At 37.9% G+C, this 25255-nt stretch overlaps 1 protein-coding gene across 1 annotated transcript in view; it reads right to left on the bottom strand.

Annotated features, from left to right (window-relative positions):
- Nucleotides 1-25255, bottom strand: part of CD2AP (CD2 associated protein) — an 81257-nt gene that overhangs the window by 12072 nt on the left and 43930 nt on the right. The window contains exons 4-13 of the mRNA XM_051810309.1: nucleotides 24916-25016; nucleotides 20846-20966; nucleotides 18322-18506; nucleotides 14809-14917; nucleotides 11229-11320; nucleotides 8864-8968; nucleotides 6465-6501; nucleotides 6022-6084; nucleotides 2471-2630; nucleotides 464-606 (exon numbers count right to left, since the gene is read on the bottom strand). Coding sequence (XP_051666269.1) covers nucleotides 464-606; nucleotides 2471-2630; nucleotides 6022-6084; nucleotides 6465-6501; nucleotides 8864-8968; nucleotides 11229-11320; nucleotides 14809-14917; nucleotides 18322-18506; nucleotides 20846-20966; nucleotides 24916-25016 — 1116 coding nt within the window. The remainder of the gene's footprint in view (nucleotides 1-463; nucleotides 607-2470; nucleotides 2631-6021; nucleotides 6085-6464; nucleotides 6502-8863; nucleotides 8969-11228; nucleotides 11321-14808; nucleotides 14918-18321; nucleotides 18507-20845; nucleotides 20967-24915; nucleotides 25017-25255) is intronic.

Consider the following 25255-nt stretch of genomic DNA (forward strand, 5'->3'; position numbering starts at 1 on the left):
ATAGCTCTGAACTTAAGAAGGCTGAAGGTAACAGTATTACTAAAAATACACGAGTTAGCTGGAAAAGCAAAAGTTATCTGAAATGCAAGAGCAGAACAAACAGAACCAGTCAGTAAGAAAAACAACTTCATAAAAACTCAAGATAAAAGGAGCAGCTAAAAAAGCATGCATTCAAATTAGAAGAACAAATCATTACCTACATTTCCCCCTTCCTGTCCACTGTTACAACACAGAGCTCATCAGCCACCTCCAAATACCCTGCTGACATCTGTTCATCCCTTCATCCCTTCCTCACTCTTACCTTCAGTTATCTTCAGCAATTCTAAAAACTACATTTTTCACTGAACAGGTAAAACCACACTCAGTGGTATTTTGAGTAAATGACCTAAAAAGCTTATTCCAAAACCCTGTGAAACACTGCAATCCAAAGAAAGACCCAAAAGAACATTTACTCTTTTCTTACCTGATTCTTTAGAGCTCTTTACCACAAGTGAATCTACCTCTACTGATTTTGGTCTATGTGGTAATGGTTCAGAGTCTAACTTTGGTTTTGCTACTGGCTCAATTTCAGATTTCGGTCGAAGAGAAACAACTTCTCCATTAGTTCTGTAGTGAGAAAAAAACCAACAAAACATACCTAGTCAAGAGATTAAACAGTTTAACAGCAAAACATTCCAAGAATTAGATGCAAATGGAAAAATATTGTTTTCTAAAGCCTTGGTTAAAATCAAGTCTTTTGGAGACCAATTTTATTCCTATAAAAGCCAATTCTTCTGTTCCAGCTCTCGTAGAATTGTCAAGCATGTACAAACCCGTTGTGAAAATAATCCAGAACTTTTTCTACAGGGTACACTTTGGCTCTGCAGTCCAAAATATTACACTTCAGAAAACAAGCAAGCTGAATAACATCTTCAGGAATATCTCTTGAACTAAATCAGAATCTGACTCCTTGAAATTAAACAAATATTCCTGCACAGGAAAAAACCTGCCAAGAACAAGTTATTTCTTGCTTGATGTAGAATAAACTACCCTGTACGCACGGCTTTTGTTCTACCATGCATTCTTTGCATATCTGCTCACATCATTCACAGACACCAAAAAAAAAAAAACAACCACCAAAAACCCCAAAGAAATAAACCTCCCACCAAAACAAATAAACAAAAAAGAACAGATAACATTTTCCTTTAAAATTCTTGCCATCACAAACCCTGGCTGACTGGGCCTATACGTGTGTGGTGGGGGTGACAACTGACCAGTTGTCACCTTCAATGTGTCCCTGTCATTAATTCACCACCCAAAGCCTTTATTTGGAAATTTTACTGCAGCAGAAGAAGACACAGCAGCCTTATCTTCCTAAAACAATTTCAAACTTTCAGACATTTAAATACCTCTAAGATTTAAAGGTTTCAATCACTAAAGGCTACAGACCTCTATTTAACTGCACATGTATACTCCCTTTAGAGTCATAATTATTTTCTAAACAAGAGAACATGATTTGTGGCTTAAAAAAGTAAAATCTTTACTCAGGAAAGTCCCCAAATGCCAAGTCAATATAACACAATTCTATACTGAAAAGGTATTTAAGGTGCAAGCTCTTTGATGTAGCAGATGTCTGCTCCTTTATTTGCACAAGGCCAAGTGCATCATGACCTTACTTTCTCAAGGTTCTTTCAAGCCAACTGAACATCCCAAGGGGACAGTAACCCATCAGCAGTTTATTTACAATTCTGGGTAAGGATCTAGCAAATACTTTGATGGAGAAAGAAAGGAACACTGTGTGGGAGAACATACTGATGTAAAATTAGTCTTAGAGAAAAACTATAAATAATTGTTTTCATTTCATGAGAAAAAAAAATTAAGTGGATCTAAAAAGTATTTGTCCCTGTTTGTCCAGTAATCCAACTGAAAAGGCTCAACAGTACAGAGAGTCAATGTGCTTCTGTACTAAGTGCTTTTTTCCCCCCCAGAGGAGAGCATGAGCCACACTGAGTGCCTTTAGCACAGGTACTACCTGTGCTCAATTCTGCCTTTCCATCTATCTTGTCCTACACAAAGTGCTGAAACACTGAACACTGAGGCAGCTCAAATCTTCAGAGGTTTTTTCAACACAATAATAATTCTCAAGGGCCGTGTCCCCAGATTCTTTTACACCATCAAGCTACTGTAGCTACAGCTTCTACTACATTGTGGGGCAGGCTCAAAGCAAAGCAGCCCCCAGGTGTGTATGTTCACCTGGTTACTTATGCTGTAATACTGACTCTGAGATGGATTCAATGTCTCAAAGAATTTGAAAGGTTTACATTCACATTGATAAAGACTTGTTGGAAAACTAAGACACTGGTTGGTGTAGGGCAAAATTTATCCTTTTCACCCTTAAAACACACATTTCTGCCCACCTCAACCATGAGGGAAGACCAAACAACAAACCAAATAAAATATACTCAGTGCACACAGTTTAAGTTGTACTGACTTGGGTGCAGGTGATGGCAAACCAGGTTTATCCGGGCGCTTTGGGTGCAGGAGTCCTGCTCTCAGTAAGCTGTTAGTCTTGCTTGGAGGAATAGGCTTCTTGGGTGGTACTTGAGGAGCTTGTGGTTTCAAAGGCTTCTGATCCAAAGCTCCTTTTTCATCTGACAAAATAAGTTACTATTTTAAAAACACCACACTGTCTATAAAATTCTTACACCACTAATCCATCAGAAAGCAACTGCTGTCAGAAATACCTTCTTTGAAGATCAAAGTGAAAAACAGATATGTGTCTTAAGTGATGCCTTATCAAGACACACAAACTACTTACCTGAACTTAAAAAACATTATCTTAAAGTAAGCAAAATGTCTTTCTACTGACGTGAAACCATGGTAAGAAATTATGGATCACATTATCACACTACAAATGACAGCTAAGAACCAAGAATCTCTCTGTACAGCAGCACAGATAAAGCTATTGCTTTATCTTTTTTATGAATTCACCTTATCTCCTTTTAAAAAGATAGGGTTTGGGTTTTATTTTGTTGTAACCAGACTTCTTCCATGCACACAAAGCAGCATAATTATCTCTGAGAAAAAAGGGGGGAAATGAATATTTATCTAAATAGCCGAATTTATTTTAGATAAAGTCTACTTTCCTACAAATAGATAGGAATTAAGTATAGATAATCAAATAAAAAAAGTTAAATTTATTTTTTAGTGACTGCATGACCTAATTGAATACTGTCCAGAGGAGCTGATATATTACATGGGAAACTGAAAAATTCAAGCTGTTTCACAAACATTAGCTGAATACTTTTCAACCCATGTTCCCTAATCCTACCTTGTGGGACATCCAGAACATACTTTCTACTTTTTCCTGTAAAACTATGCCACAGTTCTTCAGGCATGCACAAAGTAGTGAGGATTTAAAGAAATAATTGTTAGGTTACAGTTCCTTACAGTTAGTGCCCTTATACGCCAGCAAATCAGTAAACTGGGATGGAGAGAGTGACCTTCAGTTTTGATTCTCCCCATTCTCCCCTCCTATGACTTTGCTTTTAACCAAGTATTGATCTAATGTAAAATGTTTGCATATGGTATGGATTTGGGAGCAGGGTTGGATATTTGCCTTAGCTCCCTGTCAGCAAAGTGCCTGAACTGCCAGGTCTGTGACTGATTTACTGCGGACAAGTCCTGCAGCCATTGTCAGTCCTCCAACCCTAAAATGGGAAGAGGCCAGTTTTCTTTCACACAAATCTCTGGAAGTAAACAAATCCCAGAGATCCTTCTGCCAAAAGCATTGTCCAGGGCAGAACTGCCTTCCCGCTTTGGGACACTTGAACATCAGCAGGAGCTAGGAACAAAAAATCTAAATTGGTTGGCAACACCTTCCAGTCTCTCTCAGCATGGAGTTAAAAAACCAGGATAGCGGAGCAGTGGGAGGATTTGCCACACGGTGGTGCTGGCTGTCCTGTGTAAAGCAGCCCCTCACGAGCGTCAGCCACTCCTGCCTCCTCACCCTACACAACATTTACATTTTAAATGCCCAACAGCAGCCAATATTAACTGCAGATCAACTGGCTTCATTTAAGCGGTGCTGAACACAAGTTGAGAACTACCCCTTTAGCTTTTAAGAATAAGTGGGTTCACAAATAGGGCAGAAAACGTGCTGCCACCAAATTGTATCCCTGAATTCTTATCTGTGAGTTTTCCCTTCAATTACTCCCACTCAAAATCTGAATATAAAAACTGTATACAGTTAAGTGGAAAAAGTTAATACCAAAGGTCAAGGTTCACCATGAGCACAGAAACTGGACATTTCTGCTGGACAAAATGACATGCCTCTTTCTGGGATTTTGCTCTTCAATGAAAAAGAGGGTTGGCTTAAAAATGAGCAGTTTAATAATGGAAATAAAGATACTAATCTGAAGGCATTTACACCGGACAAAAATTTCTACATGACACCACTAAGTGTCCTTCACTATAAATACAGAAAGACTTATAGGAGTACTGCTTTTAATTTCTGATCACAATTAAAGGCAGATTTATTAGTCTCCCAATAGGCATAAAAAATTACACGGTTTGATAGCTTGTGATTAGAGCTGCTCAATTAATACTTTTTTTTCCAAAAAGTAATTACAGAACGATTTCATACTTAATGAGTTTAATCACTAATATTAACACGTGGTTATTCTTCCAAAAGTACAATTGCACTGATAAATGGGCATATCTTTCAGTAATACATGACTGCCATCTAAAAAGTAACTTTTAAGGCCTGACCTGAAACTGAATACAGGACAAACTTTTCCTCCATCATTTCCTGTATCTCAGTAAAGGATGGTTCTTTACTTTATGTAATTTTTCAGAAGGTTTCAGCTTCCTAAGTATTTTGGATGGTATCACTCAATATTTTTTTTTTCCTGTATTCCTCCATGAACAGTTGAGCTCGACTATGTGAAGGTTAACACCAAGGTACAAACACACCAGTCTAAAATTAAACTTATTTCCATTTAAAAGAATTTAAAAAGAGACTAATAATCAAAATTTTTGGGATCATAGAGTTGATCTCAAGTCACACCTGGAGATACTGTTCCAACAGATAATAATAATTTGTTTGCTCATATACAGAACAAACAGAACTGACTTTAACAAGTATTTTCATATGCAACACCAGAGAAGGTGCTTTGTATAAAATGGAGGTTATAAAAACTTCTCAAGGAAGCCAGGAAACCCATGGAGCAGGCTCACTTGTAGCAATAATGGTCAGCCACAGTTCACCATTCACAGAATAGTGTGGGTTTGTAATTTGGTTAAGATGCAGTAACATTAGAACTTCTACAAGGCCCAACCAGCATGTTTGTTTAAGCTTCTCACTTTTAAACATAATCAAAACACTGTGACTAGGAAAGCTTTTCAAACATCTGAAGATGCCTTTTAGAAACGTGTTTGGCATGATAAAGTAGCTTTTCTTCTCAAAAAAACTGCCCTTTAAATTTTAAGAATAGAGCAGTAAACATCTCCAAATTCTGTGGAACTTGAAAACATGGAATATATCAAGAATTAATAGGAAAAGGAATCTCTATTTCTGAGCATTGTGACTGTAACATCTGTCTAAGGAGTGCTGTAACTGTTCTGTGCAATTCTTTCAAAATATTTTCAATCACAGACTGATTTTGGCCAAAACCTTCAGAAGCAGCAGTTAACCTTTTCATTTCTAATAACTTATTACTGCTATTCAAAACTGTAGTCACTGTCACAAAACTACCCTTACAGGAATTTAATTTAACCACGTTACTGTGCAGTGCAGTAACCCATTTTCAGAATTTAATGCAATAACAAGAAATAAACATTCCAAAAGAGTGCAGCTGTTGTTCTAACCACTCCAGACATTTCTGTAATATCACAAACACAACAATTTCAGCAGATGGTATCAAGAGAGTCTGTATGATGTCTCCTGAAGAGGGAGCCTACTTCCAGAGCAGACAAGTCAAAAAACTGTAATTTGTTTACAAGAGCACGGTCTGAAATCCACCATGAAAAAACTGGTCTCACCTTTTTCTTCAGGCTTCAAAGATGGGAATTTCTTCTCTCCAGTTGGCAGTTCAGGCCTTGGAGCTGAATGAAAAAGCAAACCATAGGCATTTCTCAAAAAGCCTTAATTATCTTGGTCACTAACTAAAAATAAGACACACACCAAGCTGTGTTTATATTCTTTCCTCTGCAAGGAGTGTAATACCATTTATAATCACTCACTTGAGCCTAGAAAATGGCAAGCCTGTATTAAAATGTTTCCAAAGTAAGCTCCATCATAACTTGGAAAAATAGACAGCAGCAGCAAAACACACAAAGCATGAAAAGTAACCTCAAAGTGTGACTATGGGTGGCTGCATTACTAGGAAATACAAAGCTACTTCTGAATTTTCATTTGAAATCATGCACTGCTTCTGAAATTTAGTATTTCCTCAGACATGTACCACCACACACATACTACATACCTGGACTTTTAATTGGAGGTGGAGGTTTCTTTGGCTTCTGCAAAAATGAAGGAAAAAAAAAAAAGAGTCAAACAAACAAGCAAACAGATATTCTCTACCCAAGACAGCCTCATCTGCGTTTTGTTTTGCATATTGTAACTTCAAGCTTGTTTATTAGCTGATTTCAAAGTATTTCACAAAGGAGGCAATCCATTTACAGACAGGAAACACAGAGAGCTGGAATAATTCCTCTGATATCTCCCAGACAAGTAGCTGGAAAAACAGAAACAAAATGCAGTTTTTTTCAAATCAGTGCTTCAGTAACGTGCATAAGCACCAGAGGGACAAAGAACTAATACCCAAGTATTATATCTTTCCTAGTCTAAAGAATTATTCTTATCACTCCCATTTTAATTTCAATATTGTAAACCTCAATCCAGTTTACAATCCTGTAAACCTCAATCCAGTACAATTCCAGTTTAAAAGAGTAACCACGTAATTTTTTGGACCAAAAATTGTCCCTTTCACTAAGACAAAAAAAGGTTCTAAATTAAGTATCAGAGTAATGACTTCAATTGACTTCTAAATTACAAGTGTAAGAAAAAATAATCAGCAGCATTTCTCTCATAAACACTGCAGTTACAAGAAAAATACTCCTTTGAGTTTCCTTATCACTGTATATTTAAGTGGGAAAGAGGATAAAACTACTCTAGCCATTAAAAATTTACACAGTATCAGAATGCAACAGTTTGTACATGGAAATTGCCTGTTCTGAAACACAGTCACTCACTTCTTTCACTTCCCTTAAAGTGATATAATTGAATTTCAATCAAAGAGGACTGGCACCTCTCAGGACTGATCTCAGTCACTCATTCCTAGAATCTGATTCAAGAAATTGCCCCAGAAGAGGTGCCTTTATGGTTCTACTAAGGACCAGGCTCGCTGATAAAAGACCACAAAAGCCTACAAAACTATTTGTTCTTTATCCAAACAATGCTGAAACCATACAGGCTCAGTCTAACACAGCCCCTCCAAAAAATGCCTCATAGTTGGTATTTTTAAAACAGTTGCTATGGATAGATTTCATTTCTGTGTCCCTGTTGCTATTGCATAAACTTTTCTTAATGCACCAAGAGTTTATTCTGACACATGAAATGTAATTAAGCAAGTGGGGAACTTATATCCAATTTCTTGCTCTAGTTTCAGAGGACACAAAAGCAAGGGAACTTAGGTAACAAGACTGTATTTTCTTTCTTTCCCACAAAAGCAACTCCATTATCCAGCTGTGCAGCATTGCTGCCTATATCAAAATCAATTACACTGAGAGTTTGGCATCCATTTGCCATTATCTGATTCTGATCTGTGTTTTTAATAAAGTTGATATCAAATAGCTGATTACAATAAATCAGCTGATTACAAAGCTGCTCAGTGCAAGGTGAATCCCTGCACTGAGACACACGACACAAAGCAGAATAAAGGATCAAAGCAAGGTCTGTCTAAGGAAATGCTCTTTATGGTTAAAAGAATGGGGGTTTCCCCTCTCTCAAGGGAGCAATTCTATGTATTGTGAAACAGTTATATCACCCACCCACCCCTCCAATCAAGTCACTTGTATGTTACAGCATTTATGCCACCCTTGAGCAGCTGAGAAACCACCTGAAAAGAAAGTGCTGATTTGGGGTAGGTAGATTTTCTGTATAAGTGAGGCAACTCAGGTTAAATGATAAATAAATAACTCCTGATCTGGAGCTGATTCCATCCCACCTGGAGATGACACACATTTGTGAATTAACAGAACCAGCTTTGCTACACACACTTGACAGAACCAAAACATCACACTAATCCCAATGAAAAAAAATTGTAACATGAGAACCAAAATTACAAGATCAAGGAGTACCATATGAAAACCTGAATTTCTACAAGTTAGCACATGAAATGGTGAAAAGAAATTTCTAAATCCCACCTAAAGATTATCCTTCACCCACTGAAACCTACTGGTAAGTGTTGACATGGAAAAAATCTCAATCAGTCCCAGAGGAGACATTCAGTTTTTTGCAATTATAAGTTACTTATGGACTTCAGACAGAAGAGACCAACTGCTTACCTCCTTTCAAAACAGTAAGGGTTTAATTCAGTAATCAGTAACACATAACATCATATTATCAGAGCTATATCCTTTTCTGTATGATCTAATCATTCTCATTAATTACAGTTCATCAGGAAAAGCATATTTAAACACAGTAAGTTTAAACACAAAGATTAACCTTTACACCTTTCTTTGCTACAGCTAAGTCAAGACAAAGTTAGAACTGCCACAACTGTAATATTTTAAGCAGCATAATGTACTATGAAACTCCTTTATTCTTTGCATTTTCATCAATACTTTTTTGTGATACTGAATGATACATGTAAGAACTTACAGGAAAGTCTTTATCAGACTCTTGTATTTGAACAGCAAAGTTATCTGGGAAGAGTCCTTCTTTACCATTGAGTTCTCCTTTCCACCAGCCTGGCTCTCCAGTGTCCTAAAATAAACAACAGGTCACTTGAATCAATATTTACTTCTTCCCCAGGAGAGATACAGTTACAGGAACAACTTTTTTCCTTTTACACACAACTTTGGTCTGAAACAGTGTTTATAAGAGGAATACTTTGGCCACTGAGGAATGGGAAACAGCTACAAATCAGATCAGGTTTGATCAGTTTTTGTTTTCTAAAAAGCAGGATTAAATGGTATTACGTCATAAATAAGATAAGGGTATAAGGATAAGATCTGCAAAGGGAAGGAAAGTACACAAACCCAATTATGACCTAACACACGACATTTGACCTTCTCAGCTTCCTTGACCAGCAAGTTATTCAGTAAATACCTAAAATGTTATTGGAGTGACACACAGTTCTACTAAATAAAAGTGATTCTGATGTGGTGAATCAGTTCCACTGCTCTGAGAAGGGTGAAGATGCAAAAGGATATACTCTCCTGAGGGAAAAAATAACCATATTAAGATATAAGAAAATAAAATAATGGAGAATTAATTTAGTGGCACAGAAATCCATTACATGATGCTACTGATCAAGGTCTTCATCCATAAAAGAAAGTATGATGTTACTGGAGTATTTTAGCAGCATAAATAAAAGCTTTCCTCTGTGCCTCAGATCCAAAATTCTGCAGGTAAAGGAGTAAGGGGAAAATAAAATATCAGATATTTTTTAAAAATCTGAGCCTACATAAAACTAAAGGGAAAATCAACAGAATAAGGACCTGAATAGGTAACTAGTTCTGAAAGTAAGACTTTGCTAAGGTTTTGTTTCTTTTTTCCCCTCTGTCAGGCTTTGGATTAAGTACTAGAGTCTGATTTCTGAACACTGTGCAGTCATGAATGCCATAAGGCATCCACTGCTAAACTCCATTTAGCCAGTACTGAGGAGTGGCAAAGAGCCAGAGAGAACCCATGGAAAATTATCATCTGCAGAACAAACAGAAAAGAAATGGCCAAGGGGAACAGGCTTTACACAAAGTCTAAGTGCTGAAAGAGAAATCACAGAACAGTTTGGGTTGGAAGGGACCTTAAAGATCCCCCAGTTCAAACCTCCTGCCACTCACTAGCCCAGGTTGCTCAGGGCCCCATCCAGCCTGGGCTTGAACACTTCCAGGGATGGGGCAGCCACAACTCCCCTGGCAAAAAAACTTAACACTTGGCAAGCCCAAAACCCTGGTCTGAGGCAGCACCTGAAGTTACATTAATACACTCAGACTTCAGAAGATGGTTTTGGAGGGAGAGCTCTGCTCTGGACAGCTCTTCTTGGCTCCGCTTTGGACCAGTGTATGCTGTGGATAAATTGGTTTAAAAAGACAGAGGCAAGAGACTCAGCGAAGATGGGGCAAGGCCATGCTGTGTTTTAAAAAATGCCTTCCATAACCACTCTTTTCCACTGTCATTACAGTCAGTGATGCTCATAATACCAATTTTCTTGTGAAAAAAATGGTCATCTTTTCCATAAAACTAAAATCCTCCTAAAGAAAAGGAAGCGTTAGTTTTCCTCTGCAACTGTGTGAAAAACTGAAGATGAAACTTTCCACTTTTTTTAGGAAAGTCATTATTTCTTTACATAGCAACAGATAAACTAACAAAATGCTGCAGAGTATTACAGGGAAATTAGGTATGGGTAGGTTAATTTCCTGTTTAGAACCATCTCTGCAACAAGATGATCTATCAAAAAGGTGCTTTCAGCATTCAACACAAACGAGAACATTCAAATAAATAATCATGTTTCTCTAAATAGCCAGACAGTATCAGTAACTTCTGTATGGCTATTCTGAAATACCAAGTACCTCTAAGACCTGGACTTCATCCTCCTACTGAAAACATTTGCTCAGTTTTTTTCATAATACCTACATCAAAATCAGTAAATATAGATCTTAATTTCTCACCTCTTGACACAATAATGCTTTTCAACTACTACCTCTAGGTCAGCCTGATGCATCACCAGAGAAAAAGAACAAGTTCTGAACGTAAAAGTGCTATTTGCAAAGCTTTTCTAATTTCCTCACTGAAAAGGCATTTGGTACTGAGTGTACACTGATCCCACTGCCCTTTGAGCACTCCACAAAAACACCCACTCCAGAACAATCTTTAAAGTCATCTGTATCTCCACTAAGTGCAGAAGCAAACAGTTGAATATCTACTCCAACAGACTCTCCTGCTTTCACAATTCATACATTAACTACTTGCACAAAATACACAAAAGCTTCACACATGGTTAGAGCAGACCAAACTTTCTTACCTTACTGATTATTTGAATAATATCACCTTCTTTAAAGCTGAGTTCATCATTTGAGCCTTCATAGGAAAATATTGTCCTGTAATATTCCTTGGCTGAAACAAAACAGCACAATTAATTTGGAGACCATGGGTAGTAACATACACAATACCAGCTCACTTCTGCTGTCTCAGAGCTGAGAAATTACCACTGTAATCACACTTCCCTTCTAAACCAGCCACCCAAGCTGCTTTATGAATATTCAATATGTTGTTCATATCACAAGAAAAATAAGAGTATGTATTTATAGAGCAATGAAGAGAAATCTTTGTGAAGTCAGGAGTAAAAGCCCCAAAACATTTTTTTCACAACAGAAACTTAATTCAAGTCCTCTGATTTCAGAGGGAGAAAAGGGGAGTTAAAAGTATAACAGTTAAAATTTTAATAGCCCATCAAGCCCTCCCCACAGCATTATATATTCAATTCTGAGCCACTTTAAACAAGAATGGTTTCAAGCTTAAGAGTTTATACATATTTTCTCATTTCAAATTTCAAATTTGCATCCTAATTAAATACAGGCAATTGTTTTCAAGTGACATCCTTTATTAACACATAAAACTACAGAAACCTCAAGTACTTCAAGCAGCAGATTTGCTGAAATTCTGCAGTGAAACCAAGTAACTGAAGCAAAGGCATTCCTTGGCTAAGCACCTGAAACCAGAGCTCAGAGTGATCAACTCTGACAGTCACAACCTCTTCCACAAAAGCAAAAAGAATAATTCTTTCCATTTGATACAGTTCAAAACTAATCCATTTAAAATGGTGATAACGATTCAGGTGAATAAGCAGGAGGATTTGTTTTCCTTTCCCACGCCAGAACATAAACACCACGAGAAAGGCCAAATACATAAACATATAATGCTTAACCCCAGCACTTAAAATAACTCAGTGGATAAAAAGGTTGAATTTCTGTATATAAAGCATTAAGGAAGAGGAAGCAAACAAAAAGGACTCAAAGGTGCTGCTGTAACCTCTTTGGCACTGACAACACACATAAGTTGAGGAGCTGCATCACTCCCAGTTAGAGCAGCACAGCACCAAGTCACTATGAAAATCATCTGCAATTCTTAATGACAGCCTTTGGTTGGGTGGTAAGAAAATTAATGAGTGAATTGCAGTCAAATCTTTTTGCTGTTGTTACATTTCGTTTAATAAATCTTTAGTTTAAAAATGCACAAACTGTATCGTCAAATAAAAATCTCAGTCAGTGACAACCACTGTGTTAAAATGCCAGCGTTTGCCAAGCTTAAGAGACAGAAATATAGAGATATCTAAGTGGATGTACACAGAGATGTAACCACAAGAGTAATCTTAACTACAAGAACTTGTATTACTTTGCTGCCTTATCTAGGGATCAAAAATGCTCAGCTAGATTGACTAAACTGTGGTTTGTGAAGAACTACAGCACCATAAGAACCATGTCAAAGAGATGAATGTTCAAACTGAGGCCCAAAAAACAAAAATCGCATTGACTCTAAATAAAAAAAAAAAACAAACGAAACAAAAACCAGGTACACTACAAATATCTATCAAATCTGAGGACTTTATTCAGTAGTAATAACTGTAATACATTTCACTACATCCTGATTCTGTAAAAATAGATGCATTTCCTTACTGCCTGGGGAGTTGGTCAGTATAATCCTTTATATCCTCTGCTCCTCCAAGTACTTCTCCCCTCTTCACATACATCAGAAGTCCCACAGCAGACAAAAAATGGTGCCAGAAAGGGGATCTTTCACTGTTCTCCAGGATGGCTGGAGGCAGGGAGTCCTGCACCCTGTCCCCACATGCTGGGCTGTGAACCCCAGCTTTCAGCACCACCAAGAAACTCGGACATGTATGCAAAAAGTATGTACAATTTGCCACTTTAGCACCTTATTTTGTGAGCCTGGTATTCTGCCACTAATTAAGACAGAGTTCAGTTTAACTTTGCAGCATTTAAACTTCAGTAAATACTTTTTAAGAAAACGTAGTTTAAAACTGAGTCTTTTCCACAGAGTTGAAACTAACTATACAGTAGCAGAAATCACAGATATTGTATCCTAACATAATGGGGGGAAAGAGGACTCAATGTGTGATTATTTTACTTTTTAAAGAAAATATTTTTACATTCTTTCACCAGAGGCCAAAAAAAGCTTTCAGAAACAGCAGAACCTCACTGCAAAATAAGCTACACTAGTCTAAACACTTCAGAGATCTTTGTTTATCTGCTAACACATGAACATAGTTTATTTTAAACTTGGTCTCTCAAAACTGAGGATGAGATACATAAACTATAATATGGTCTATACTAAAATAAAAACACTAAGAAAGAAATACAAACTTTCCTCCTAAGGTTATAAGATGTTCTTGTATGGTGTCTATATTACCTACTGATGTTCTCCTACAGTTTCTATTACTGTCATAATTAACTTCCTCTCTGATGTATTTGTTTCTCTGGGAGGCAGAGACCCAGCAGGACTACTGGATTAGTCCAATTTCTCTGGTTTTAGAACCTGAAATTATGAAGAGAGCTAAATACTGAATGTTCTGAGTGTTCAGCACTGAATGCTCAGATTTTTTAAGCAAAGTTGGGTTAATTTTAATGCAAAATTTTAGACAAGTCAAATTTCACAACACTCAGGGCTGCACACTGTCATGCTGGCTCTTGGAGCAATAGCAGCGGAATGGTTTAAAAGCAAGATGTTGCAGTTTTCTTATTTCTGCAAATTATGTATTCCATAGAAAACAACACACCAAAATAAGGTATTTCCACATAAAACAAAAATATACTTGAAATTACAATATATAAGTTGAAAAAATGTCTGCTCTGGAACCAGGGAAATGAGCTGTCTACACATCACATAATCAAAGTTAATTTTTTATATGGGGTTGGCACTCCCACAAGATGCTTTGGGTTGGCTTAAAAACATCTCTCTAGATAGAACCATGCAATTTGGTAGCTAAATGAAGTCATAAATTCTTAGAGATGATAAAAAAGAAAAATACAAACAACAAAACAACAAAAACCAAACTGAACCACAATGAAACTGAATTATTGAAGGAACAGACTTCAACACAACATAAGCACCAACTTTCTGATCTAAGAAACTTTGCACAGAGTTACTACAGCTTAATACCATCTCCATAGTAAATCCTGAGCCTAAAAAGTACCTTCTACAACCTAGGGACAGAAATTGGGTTGGGGGACCGTTCCATGGAAATAGGTCTCCAGCATCCCATTAGAACACAAAGCTATGCAGAGAGTAAATCACTTTGAACACATCAATAGAAAATTAATATCAAGGGGACTGTTGCAGTAAAACTTCATACCCCAGACTTATTTTGTTCTGGGATACAATCCCACAATGTTTTGGATTCTTTTTCTACAGAAATGTAAGCCAAAATTCCTTTAGACTTTTTTTGCTCCTCAAAGGTACAGAAAATTACACAAAAACCCAGTATACATTAAAGTTTTAGATTTTTAACACCAAAAAAATTGATAACCAAATACTTCTCAAGAAAAGACTCACAAATAACAGATGTACATGTTCATCAGCCTTACCTTTTGGTTTACTTTCACCTTCTGATTTTATTACTTCTGGTGAGTTTTCAGTTTTTGTTATGCTGGGAAAATGAATTAGCTTTGATCCAGGAGAATGGGTAGGTAATGGCTGTGTGAAGGGAAGAGAACTTTGTTAATGAAAATTCTTTACAGGTTTTATTTTTCATTAAACTACAGAACACAATTTTTAATTAGCTGAGATAATGCAAATCAACATCTCAAAGAGATTCAGTGAGCTTTCCCATTAAGCACTTATCTTACTGTAGCTACTCCATTACAGACACTGCAATTAGACTTCATCTACTGACTGAAGACAGAGCCCAGCTTTCAAACTGGAAGCCAACCTCAGGACAGGGCCAATGTACTTCAGCAATTGTATTTCAGCAGTTCCAGGTGTTACTCTCCCATTAGCCTGAAAATTGCCTCCTCCAGCACAAAACTCTGCTTAGAGGAACTCCCTGACAATGCTTACTTTGCACTGGGATAAGGCAGGAATATTCAGCAGCCACACACCACCTCAGACAATCAGTTTTAACTACTCAACCAAATGTAAGAGCACATAAAAACCCATCCCAGTTTCCCTTCACTCTTAGACATTTGTACAAAACAGGTGAGTGTCACTCAAGACTTCTGAATGAAAACCACTACAAGTTTGAGTTAACATCTAACCAAAATAAATATTACAGTATTTTTTTTAATATTTTTCCCCAGAAGACTTACTGAGCTGCCAGATTCTGACAGCTTCAGCTGCATCCACTTCTTCACAGCCCAACAAGCTACAGAGTATGATCTTACAGTCAGTACTTACCTGAGCAGCCCTAATAGCATTACTGATGTGAAAAATCCCACTGCCTTTAGTAACTCTGTTCATTTTCATTTACAGTTCAACTTTGCAGATTTTCTACTGTCAGAGAAACTAGATTTGCTCTCACCAAAACCAGACAATGCCTGCAGGCTGGTATTTGGTACCTCTGTCATACCATGGAGGAAGCCACGGTCAGTTGGGATGTTCCTGGAGGACATATGCAATTTAACTCTCTCCAGAATGGTATATGAAGGAAGCACTAAAATAACCCACCTACGAGATTAAACAATTCCAACATGGAAATAGTTCTCTATATTTCCCCCTTCCAAAATGAGATGCAATTAGAAGTAAGAGAGGAAGTCTAGGTAGGCAGGGTATAAATAGCTGGAGCCCAGGCAGGATGCTGGGACCAGCTGAAACAATCTCCTGCAGCAGCAGAAGTGCCCTTGAGAACTTCAGATACATCAGTACTCAGCTGCCCTGTGCTAAACAGTCTCTGAATTTCCCAGGGGAAAAGAGCTCTCTCTACTCTAGACAGCTTTTTTTTTCCCCTTACAGACTTAACAACAGAATGCCCTTCCAGCAGCCCTTTATCTAACCCTGAAGCGAGTTAAGCACAAATCCAAGGAAGCCATCTATTTTCCCAAGACCTTCATGAGAGTTACCTCCCTTGGGCTCTCCATGTTGTTCTCTAAGTCCGTCTGCCTTTGGGATGACTTTGGCAACAAGTGGAAGAGGAATATTAAGTGCTAAAGGAAATTGTTTATTTCTTTGTCACTAGGCTATGCAAAACTGTTTTCTCACTTCGTTTCCTCTCTTGCTGAGAAATGGCCTGCAAGAGCTTTCCAGAAAGGCCAACCAACAAAACACAGCACCAGCATATTTTATTGTTTATACACAGTCAAATACGACAATTCAGAAGGTCTGAGCAGACTTCATATTAACTGAGCAGAGTTTAGACAGGCTCCTTATACTCCCAGGTAACAAAGAAGAAAGTAGGGAAACGTGCTTTCGAACCATCGATCTTGCGACAAGAAGGCAAGATGAAGCTACGTCCTGTAGCCCTCGTCTAACAGCATTCACTTGAAGATTTAGTGATCCCACAGACCCCCACTGCAAGGGACAAGGTCTGGAGATATCTGAGGAAAATCAGTGTGCCTTCACAGAATCACAGAATGGTGTGAGTTGGAAGGGACCTTCAATGACCATCCACATCCAACCCCCGTGCCATGGGCAGGAACACCTTTCACTAGGATCAGGTTACTCAAAGCCCCATCTAGCCTGGCCTTGGCTGGGCAACCTGTTCTAGCATCTCACCTCCCTCACCACAAAGCACATCATCCTTATGTCACCTCTTTTCTTCCTAAGTCTCTCCTCTTTCAGTTTGAAGCCATTGTCCCTTGTCCTGTCACAACAGACCTCGGCAAAAAGTCTCTCTCCATTGCAGTGAAAGGATGCAATAAGATCTGCCAGGAACCTTCTCTTCTCCAAACAAAACAATATATTCTTTAGGAGGTAACATTCCCCAAGCCTTAAACAGAAGGCAACACACTTGCAACTTTCATTTTCTGAATCATCTGATGCTTCTGACTGGACCAGAAACAAAGAAGACATACACCATGTCACTGCTCTTAGCATTGCTATTGAGGGAAAACACATTCAAGGAAGTCTCTCTCCCTACTGTCCTTCCAGGGACTCAACTGACCTTCTGCCCTACACCATTACAATTATTTCCATGGCAGCAGAGGAAAAGAAATCAGTCAGCAAAACAGCATTAATAATCATAACAGGTAAAGATTGAAATGGATAAAGGCTTTAAAAGCTTTCTTGAATTCATCACCTGAGTCAAATCTGAAAAATTGGACTATCTCAGCTGTCTTTAATTTATCAAAAGCTAAAAATCCATATATAAGCTCTTGGAATAAACAATGCATAAGTTCAAGATAAAGGACTGAGAATCGTTTTTGTGCTTTCAAGGGGTAAGAGCACTCTCGGGTTCAGATCAAAATAAAACTCAAATTGCAGCAATTCCACTATCATTGCATTATCGGCTCTCTCCTAAGTTCCAGTAAGTTCAGTACAGAGAATAGAAGTGCTCCTTTTTCCACTCACTCATAAAAAATGAGGTAAAAAAAAGAATGAGGATGCAAAATTCTAAAACTGTATTTTTCAGGCTTACGTTATCAGCAGTTTATGGAGCCAAAAGCTTGGCAGTATGCTCTGAAGGTAATGGCAGTTGACACCTTGAACAGCAATTTCAACATCCACCAAAACTTGAAAAAAAAAAAACCCAAACAAAAACTTAAAGAAACACCAAAATATTCCTTGTTTTAAAAGACAAGTTTAACTTGCTCAAGTAGGCTTAACAGTCTTGTCCCAGACTACAAAGTCTGTTACAAGGAGGATTATGAGAGACCTCACACTGCAGATGTGTTTGAGAGTTCATTATGTCTTACACCACATGGCTCTGAAATGACAATTTTCTATCACCTTGGTTTTCCATCTCTAATTATTTAAATACCAAGACATTTGACATTCTGGAATCAATGTTAAATATAACTTACTTATAAGTTATTAGGAAAGAAGCCTGAGGGGATTTGTTTCATTTTTATAGGCAAGAGCCCTATGAGATGATGATGGTCAGAGCCCACATTTCTTAAATTGTTTTTACAGGAAACCCCAAAATAACAGTATGTACCAGTACAAACCTTATCTTGCTTTTTATCTTCTGATTCATTACTAGGTAATCTCGTCTTAAGTTTCACTGAGCCTTCTTTAAAGATATCCCCAAACCCAACACCTCGGATTTTCTTTGGCTGTGCTGGTCCAGACGCAGGTTCAGCCCCGTTTCCTGGAGAGGCCACAGGTGAGGTAGGACTATTGGAAACAGGCTCTGAAAGTAAAATAAGAAAGGAAAAGTTATTTTAATAACTGAAATTATATATTTGCTTTTCTGGGGCAAAAGAGTGGAAGCTACACAGTTGTGTGCACTGCTCCTGTTAAACAGCTTTTCTAGGAACTGTAGTTGTAATACCTCACATTTGTTCTGGTTTTATATTCAATATAGGACCAATTGAAAAACTGAAATGACACCAGTATTGCCCTGATTACTCTGGCAATTAAGTCAATAGATCACTAATATTTCTTGCTATTTCAATTATCACTCAGGCTCCACAGCCTTTTAACATCAATGTTTTCCATTAGTTTTATGAAACACTGCTTATTCATTCTCTGAAAACGGGGTTTTAGTCCAACATTTAAAAGCTTCTCATTAGCAGAGCTGCAGCCACAGACAGCGATGATCAATAAAGGTCCACAGTGAATCCAACCATGTTTAAAGAGCCACAGGAAAACACAGTGTCTCAGTGGGAGATGATGCCTCTCAAGGCACCAAAGTGAAATTTTCCTATTTCCTATTCCAAATGCAAATAGATAACAGAACTATTTAGCTCTTATAATTTTTTAGTTTTAAGGGATAACATTTATCCAGCCCCCACAAAACATATTTCAGAGAACTTAATTTTGGCATTAAGAGCTTTGAGACTTTTTAAACTTTTTTTTATTTTTAAGTTATGGTCAAATCTGTTGAAGTTTACAAACCAATATTTACAGGTAAACTACTTTTACATGCAGAATTCCAGGAGACAGTCATGTGAAAATGGAGAGCTTTTATAAGCCAAATTCAAAATAGCCTCCACAACTTTTAGGATTTTGGTTAAGTTCTCTTCAGCCTATGCATGTTTGGAAACTGCAATAAAAATTAAAGCCTCTTCCCTCTATCATAAATTTAAGATATTTTGATGATACCATGAGGCTACATGGCTCTTGACTTCAGTTTCTCACCTTTTCTCTATCCAGTTGCTCTTCACTCAGCTATATCCTCTCAGATATCTAAAAGGATAGCTGGACATCCCATTGATGAGGAAAGTCCAGGTCACATGTTTGAAAGACCCCAGCTGAGTGTATGAGGCAGTTACTGTTTCCCAGGAGTGAGGATGGGAAGAAACATATTCAAGATGCTGTCTGTCAAAGTACTGAGCATTAAATATAAACCCTGGGAAGCTGAGGCCTGTTAGTTACTGACAGAAAATACAATTACTTCAAATTACTGTTCAGTCTCACTGACTTCAATATTCAGGAATTAAGACCAACATATATCCATTTGTAAATTTATCTCAGACCCCACTAAACTCAGGGAATTTGTCCTCCAAGGATACAGCCACTGAGCTATTTGCAACAAGGATTGTCAAACAACTCTTGTTTTACACTACTGCAATTATTTCCACAATTTACAAAAGAAAAAAAAAGAAAAAAAATCCAAGCCAGACTCTCCTTCCCTATGTCTGAGTAAACCCTTGTTTGAAACAATCAATACTGAACATCTTGTTCAGTATTGAATGAGGGTGCACATTACCACAAGGTTAAAAATCACTTTTCCCCTTGAACGTTACACAGCTGTCTTTAACAATCAATTAACTCCTGTTATGATGTTCCCAAAAAACACTCCTAATTCTAGCAGCGTCATATCACAAGTCTCGAGCCTTCAAACAGTTCTTCGTAGACCAAAATGTTCCTAAAGTGCATTTTTTCAAGGGAACAAAGTAATTGCCTGTAAAGCACAGTCCTGCCTGGCACTACTCAGCACTCAGCTGTTCAGCCAGAGACCGTCTGCTTCTGCCCCAGCTAAACAGCCACAGCCAGAAAGGAACAGCTAAATGTAAATTCTGCCTTAAAAACATTTCATTGTTAGACTAAAACACAATGAAGAATCAGGGCTCCCTTCCCAGGGCTCATTTTAAGTTGAGGCTCTCCATACTGTTTTGATTCGAGTTTCAATTCTCAAATGACTTGGTTAAACATTTAAGTTTTGTGTGTTCAAGAACTCAGGACAGTGAGAATAAGACTGAAAAAAGCTACTAAACAAAAAAATGATTTTCTGTCTAATACTAAAAAGGATCAACTCTGAACATAATAAAATTTCTAATGATAAAATGCAGAACACACATTTGCAAGATCAAGACCTTGACTGCAATTTTATTTGAAGTGCACTGGGAGCAAGACAGGTTACCTTCATACTCAGCATCAACACTTTCCAGAATGAAACTAAATACTTACCCTTCTTAGGAAGTTTGAATTCTTTACAACTTTTGCTGTACTACAACCATTATACTCCATATTATACCCAAGATCTAAGATCACTTTGCTAAGGGTTTACAATAAAGACAACACCACCTGTGTCATCCACAGCATCCTGTGTTTCTCCATCATCCATTGACTCCAATTCCTTCACGAAGTTTGAAGGGAACAACCCTGCCCTGCCATTCAGTGTTCCACTCCACCAGCCTTCTTCTACCTGTAGAGAAATATTTTGCATGTTACCAACAGACCAACAGAGCAAAAGGAAATTCCTATCAGTTCCATCCACACTTCACTTATAAAACTCTACAAACAACTTGGGGAAAGTTCAAAACGACCATGATTTCTTTATAGAGAAACCTACCAAAGATGTAGAAACAGTATGCAAAAAGAACAATTTACTGTCACTTCTATCACTACAGCAGTGATCCTAAAACATGAGATTAGCCCCATGACAGTTAATCCAGAAAAGTAGCAAAATGTTCATCAACTTTCTCAGGGTAAGACAGAATAACAGGCACTGCACATCCAACAGAAGAAGAAAATATTAAACTGTTTAGGAAATAAAGATGAAACTTTTAGCTTGGCTTTCTATGGAAATTATTATGTATTCTTGCTGTCCATGTCTTTTCCTCTGCTTTGTCCAGTTTCCACAAGTCCTGATCCCACTTGCTTTGTATCCATTGGGCAGTTTCACAAATTTCAATCAAAAGACACAAGTTTCAAAGCTATAATTTCTACAGATAATATTGGGTAGAACAGAGAGAAGTCCTTAAGGACATCAGAGTAATGGAAAACTAAGCTGTCCATTCCTCCTATCAGAAGGCAGCTGGCTGAGCAGGCTCTGTCTGGTGCAGGGACTTTCCCATCAGAGCTGGCCACCAACAAAGGTAGCCAAGTCCACAAGGATTTTGTGGTGGCACACAGCAGTCCTAACGAAAAAAGTCTGCTGGATGCCAGATTTTGTTGGCTTTGCTCTTCACAAAACAACTCATTTCTGCACTGGAAATAAACTTGTTCAGGGATTAGGGAACATAATGACTCTAACACTCAGTTATGTGCTTGAATTCCTGGTGTGTCACTTTCACTGAAATACTCCAAAATTTAATGGAATGTTTATCAGGAATAACCCATGGTCCAAAGCAGAACAAGCAAAAAAAACTGGGCATGCAGAGGTGACAGAGTAAAACAATGCCAACAGACTAAGAACAGTACTCTTCCAATTTATGAACAGTTTTCAAAATGTCTTAAATAAATACAATCTATTTACCTAATGAGTACTACTTAAAAACTCTAATTAAGATAAATTTTCAAAATCTTTCATTTCAGTTGCCTTGTTTTCAGGCTGGAAAGCTGTTTTTAGAAAAGCAACAGGGAAAGAAAAAGAAGCAAACCAAACAGCAGTTGTTTACATTGTCTTTTTTTAGCCTTGTTTTGTAGGTCACTACGCCTGACACACAGGCACAGTTTTAAACATCAACCCACCTCCAGGCAAGCAAAGCATATCCAGAACCTGGCAGTGCAGAGACTGGCAATGAAAAGAGCACTGTTATTTTTAAAGGCATCCTGGTGCTCAAATAGAGCTTTGCTGTGCATGGTTCAAACTCAGAGGCCAGTCCTCTGAAACAGATTTTAAGCACAGACTACTGGCAACTGCTGCCCAGGCTCTGGCACCTCAAGCTTTACATAACACATGATAGAAACCTAAAATACAAATGCCTTGACTCACCCAGACTACACCCAGGAGCCTCGAGAAAGGGACTTTTAATGCTTACGATACAGAAAGCAGCTTGAGAATCTCTTTCTTCTTCTGCCAAGAAATATGGTCAGCAAAGCACTTTGCAGAGTTGAAACGCAAAGCGATGATGCCAGTTCAGAGACACTCAGCAACAAAACAAACATTTCTTGAGCACTCTTGCTTCAACCTCCTCAGCACACTGCCTTTAACTGACTATATACTTTTTCTGGTAATATAGTTTGTATCTTTAATTGACATTAAAAAATCTGGTTTAAGAAGTTCTACACGCTTCGGTGGAGAACATCTGCACATCTGTTGGTGCCAGCAACACAGATGACAATTTCCCAACCTTCCTCTTCCATTTCAAAATCTCACCAGATGATACAATTTTCCACAAGAGGGAGGTACAGCTTTGGTACACACAGCAGAACTCTTTTAGTGTGAATCCCAGCAACTTATTTCTATCAAAAAACTCAAGACTTCTCAACAAGAGAGAAGGAGGAAGGCTGAAACAAGCAGTTTTGCCAATACAGTTTGGGGTTTTTTTTAATAAAATCTTCACTAATGATGTCAGATGAAATTTTATTTTGCTTGATTACACCAGTATGCAAATACTAAAAATATACTACAAAAATAAATCTGCTCATTAGTGCTGCTTCTGACAAGAGTGGGTGAAGATATAAAAGAGAAACAAAGGTTTTACAGCAACGATACATTTATCACGTGCACTCTGTGCATTTTTTTCCCACGCGTAAAACTCACATGTTCTGTAAATAAGAAACCCTGTGGATTTAGCCAGCATACAGTAAAAGAGCCTTCTTCCCTAAAAGCTCTCCTCAATATTAATAATTTCATTTCTGAACACATCTGCCTCCACCTTTGATTTCACAATCAGTGGTGTCAGTTTTAAGGACGTAATTTACAAAAACAACTCAAGGACTAAATACTGAATTATTCTCAGGTAATGTAGAACTGAAGCTCATTTCACCTTATTTTCCCCATAAAGAGAAAACCAAATGATCTTTCCTTGAAGGAACAGTTACAAGTTATCTGTATATATATATGCATATATATATATATATGGGAGTGAATCATCTCACAGTAGTGAAGACAAGTTCTCCCAGCATACAGCACAACCAGCGGACAGTATTTTCTACCATTCTGCACATTTCTTGTCCATCAATACAGTTTTGTGAAGCAGACAGACCTAGTCTACACCTGCCAGGTCTATTCTACATCACCATAAAAACAGTGTGCCAACAGCTCTGTGCTCACAGTAAGCTGCAGTATTTTTCTATCTGGTAGCATTTGCCTAAAAAAATTTTTAGCAGTTTTTCTTAGAAATAGTGAAGACTGGGCACTCACATATTTTAAAATCATTAGCAGAGGAGTAAGAATGAGGACTAATAAAAAAAAATTTCCTTAAGAAACCAGATGAGGAAATGCCTTGATGTTTTTATTCTGTTTATTCTGTCAGGACTGCTAGTACAGGCACCATCCACAAATTAAACTGCCGAGATTACCCAGGAACACTCCTTTACAAACGCCCACACAACGGTATTTATGAAACTGAGTTTACTGAGCAGGTTTCACAAGTCATTTGCTCTGTTTACTCAAAGATATTAAATTCTACTAGTGCAAATGAACCTAAAGACATAGCTTTTTCCTTGCTAGGAGAATGGCAGAGTTCTTCCTAGCAACTGTCAGGTGAGCACTAGCACTCTCTTCAAAAGCTTCCCACAACACAAGTTGCTAATGAATGGAAGAGACCCAAGGAAGCACATAGGTAGGAATAGATAAGAAACCCCCACCCCAAACCCCGACTCAATTACATGGGGCCAATGCCAAAGTCTAAACATGGAGATATCTTGAACTGTATTTCTTACCCAATGGAAAAGGGAGGCAACAGAAATAATAACATGCTGTTGAGTGCATTTGTATGCTCCATATTTTTATGCATGTGGGGTGAAGTAGATTGTACTACAGCTAGAGGCTGTTACTTTAATGCTTCAATGTGCTTACAAGAGAGCATAAAACTGGAGAATCAGGTCAAATAACATTCACCTAAACCAAGTTAGAGTATGTCGAATTAAAGGAAACTGGTCCAACAGTTTTAGCAAAAGCATCCTAAAAATAACAATCACACAGACAGGACCAAAGATCTGTAAAAGTCTTTCAAAAAATGAATCTGTGCTACAGATCAAAATTTATTGCTGTGAGGATGAGATACTTCCTGTAAACATCTAGTATTCATTGATTTAGGATTAGATCCTAAGAGACATTCCTAAACTAATAGCTTTAGCTGCAAAAACTCTACTTTTCCCATGCTGTTTTTCCAACATGCTTGCAAACCCAAGCAATCACCCAAAAAAGTCAATCTGAGTTCTGGCACATAAGGAGATGATCAGCTCTGCAAAACAGCTCTTACCTCGTCACTGATGTCGATCACATCCCCCACCTTGAGCTCCAGCTCATCTTCGTTCTGCGGGACGTACTCGAAGAGCACTTTGCACTGACGCTTCTTGGACCCTGAGCCGAGGGGAAGGGTACAAGTAAGAACACCCACAAAGGAGAACTAGTCTTTCCTTCACTCAAGCTCCTGAGGATCCAATCTGACCAGAAGACCCATAAGCCATCCCAAAAAGCTACGTTGCTTTTGATGCTGGTTTTCCAGTTTGTTGTGTCACGTTAAGTCTATCGAGCCACAGCTTAGATGGAGGTTGAGAACAGACGGACAATTCCAACAGTGCATCGCCCATTACCAACAC

This window comes from Manacus candei, unplaced genomic scaffold, assembly GCF_025592945.1.
Source record: "Manacus candei isolate 608988 ecotype Guabito, Panama unplaced genomic scaffold, ASM2559294v1 h1tg000007l, whole genome shotgun sequence".
In the NCBI taxonomy this organism is placed as follows: domain Eukaryota; kingdom Metazoa; phylum Chordata; class Aves; order Passeriformes; family Pipridae; genus Manacus; species Manacus candei.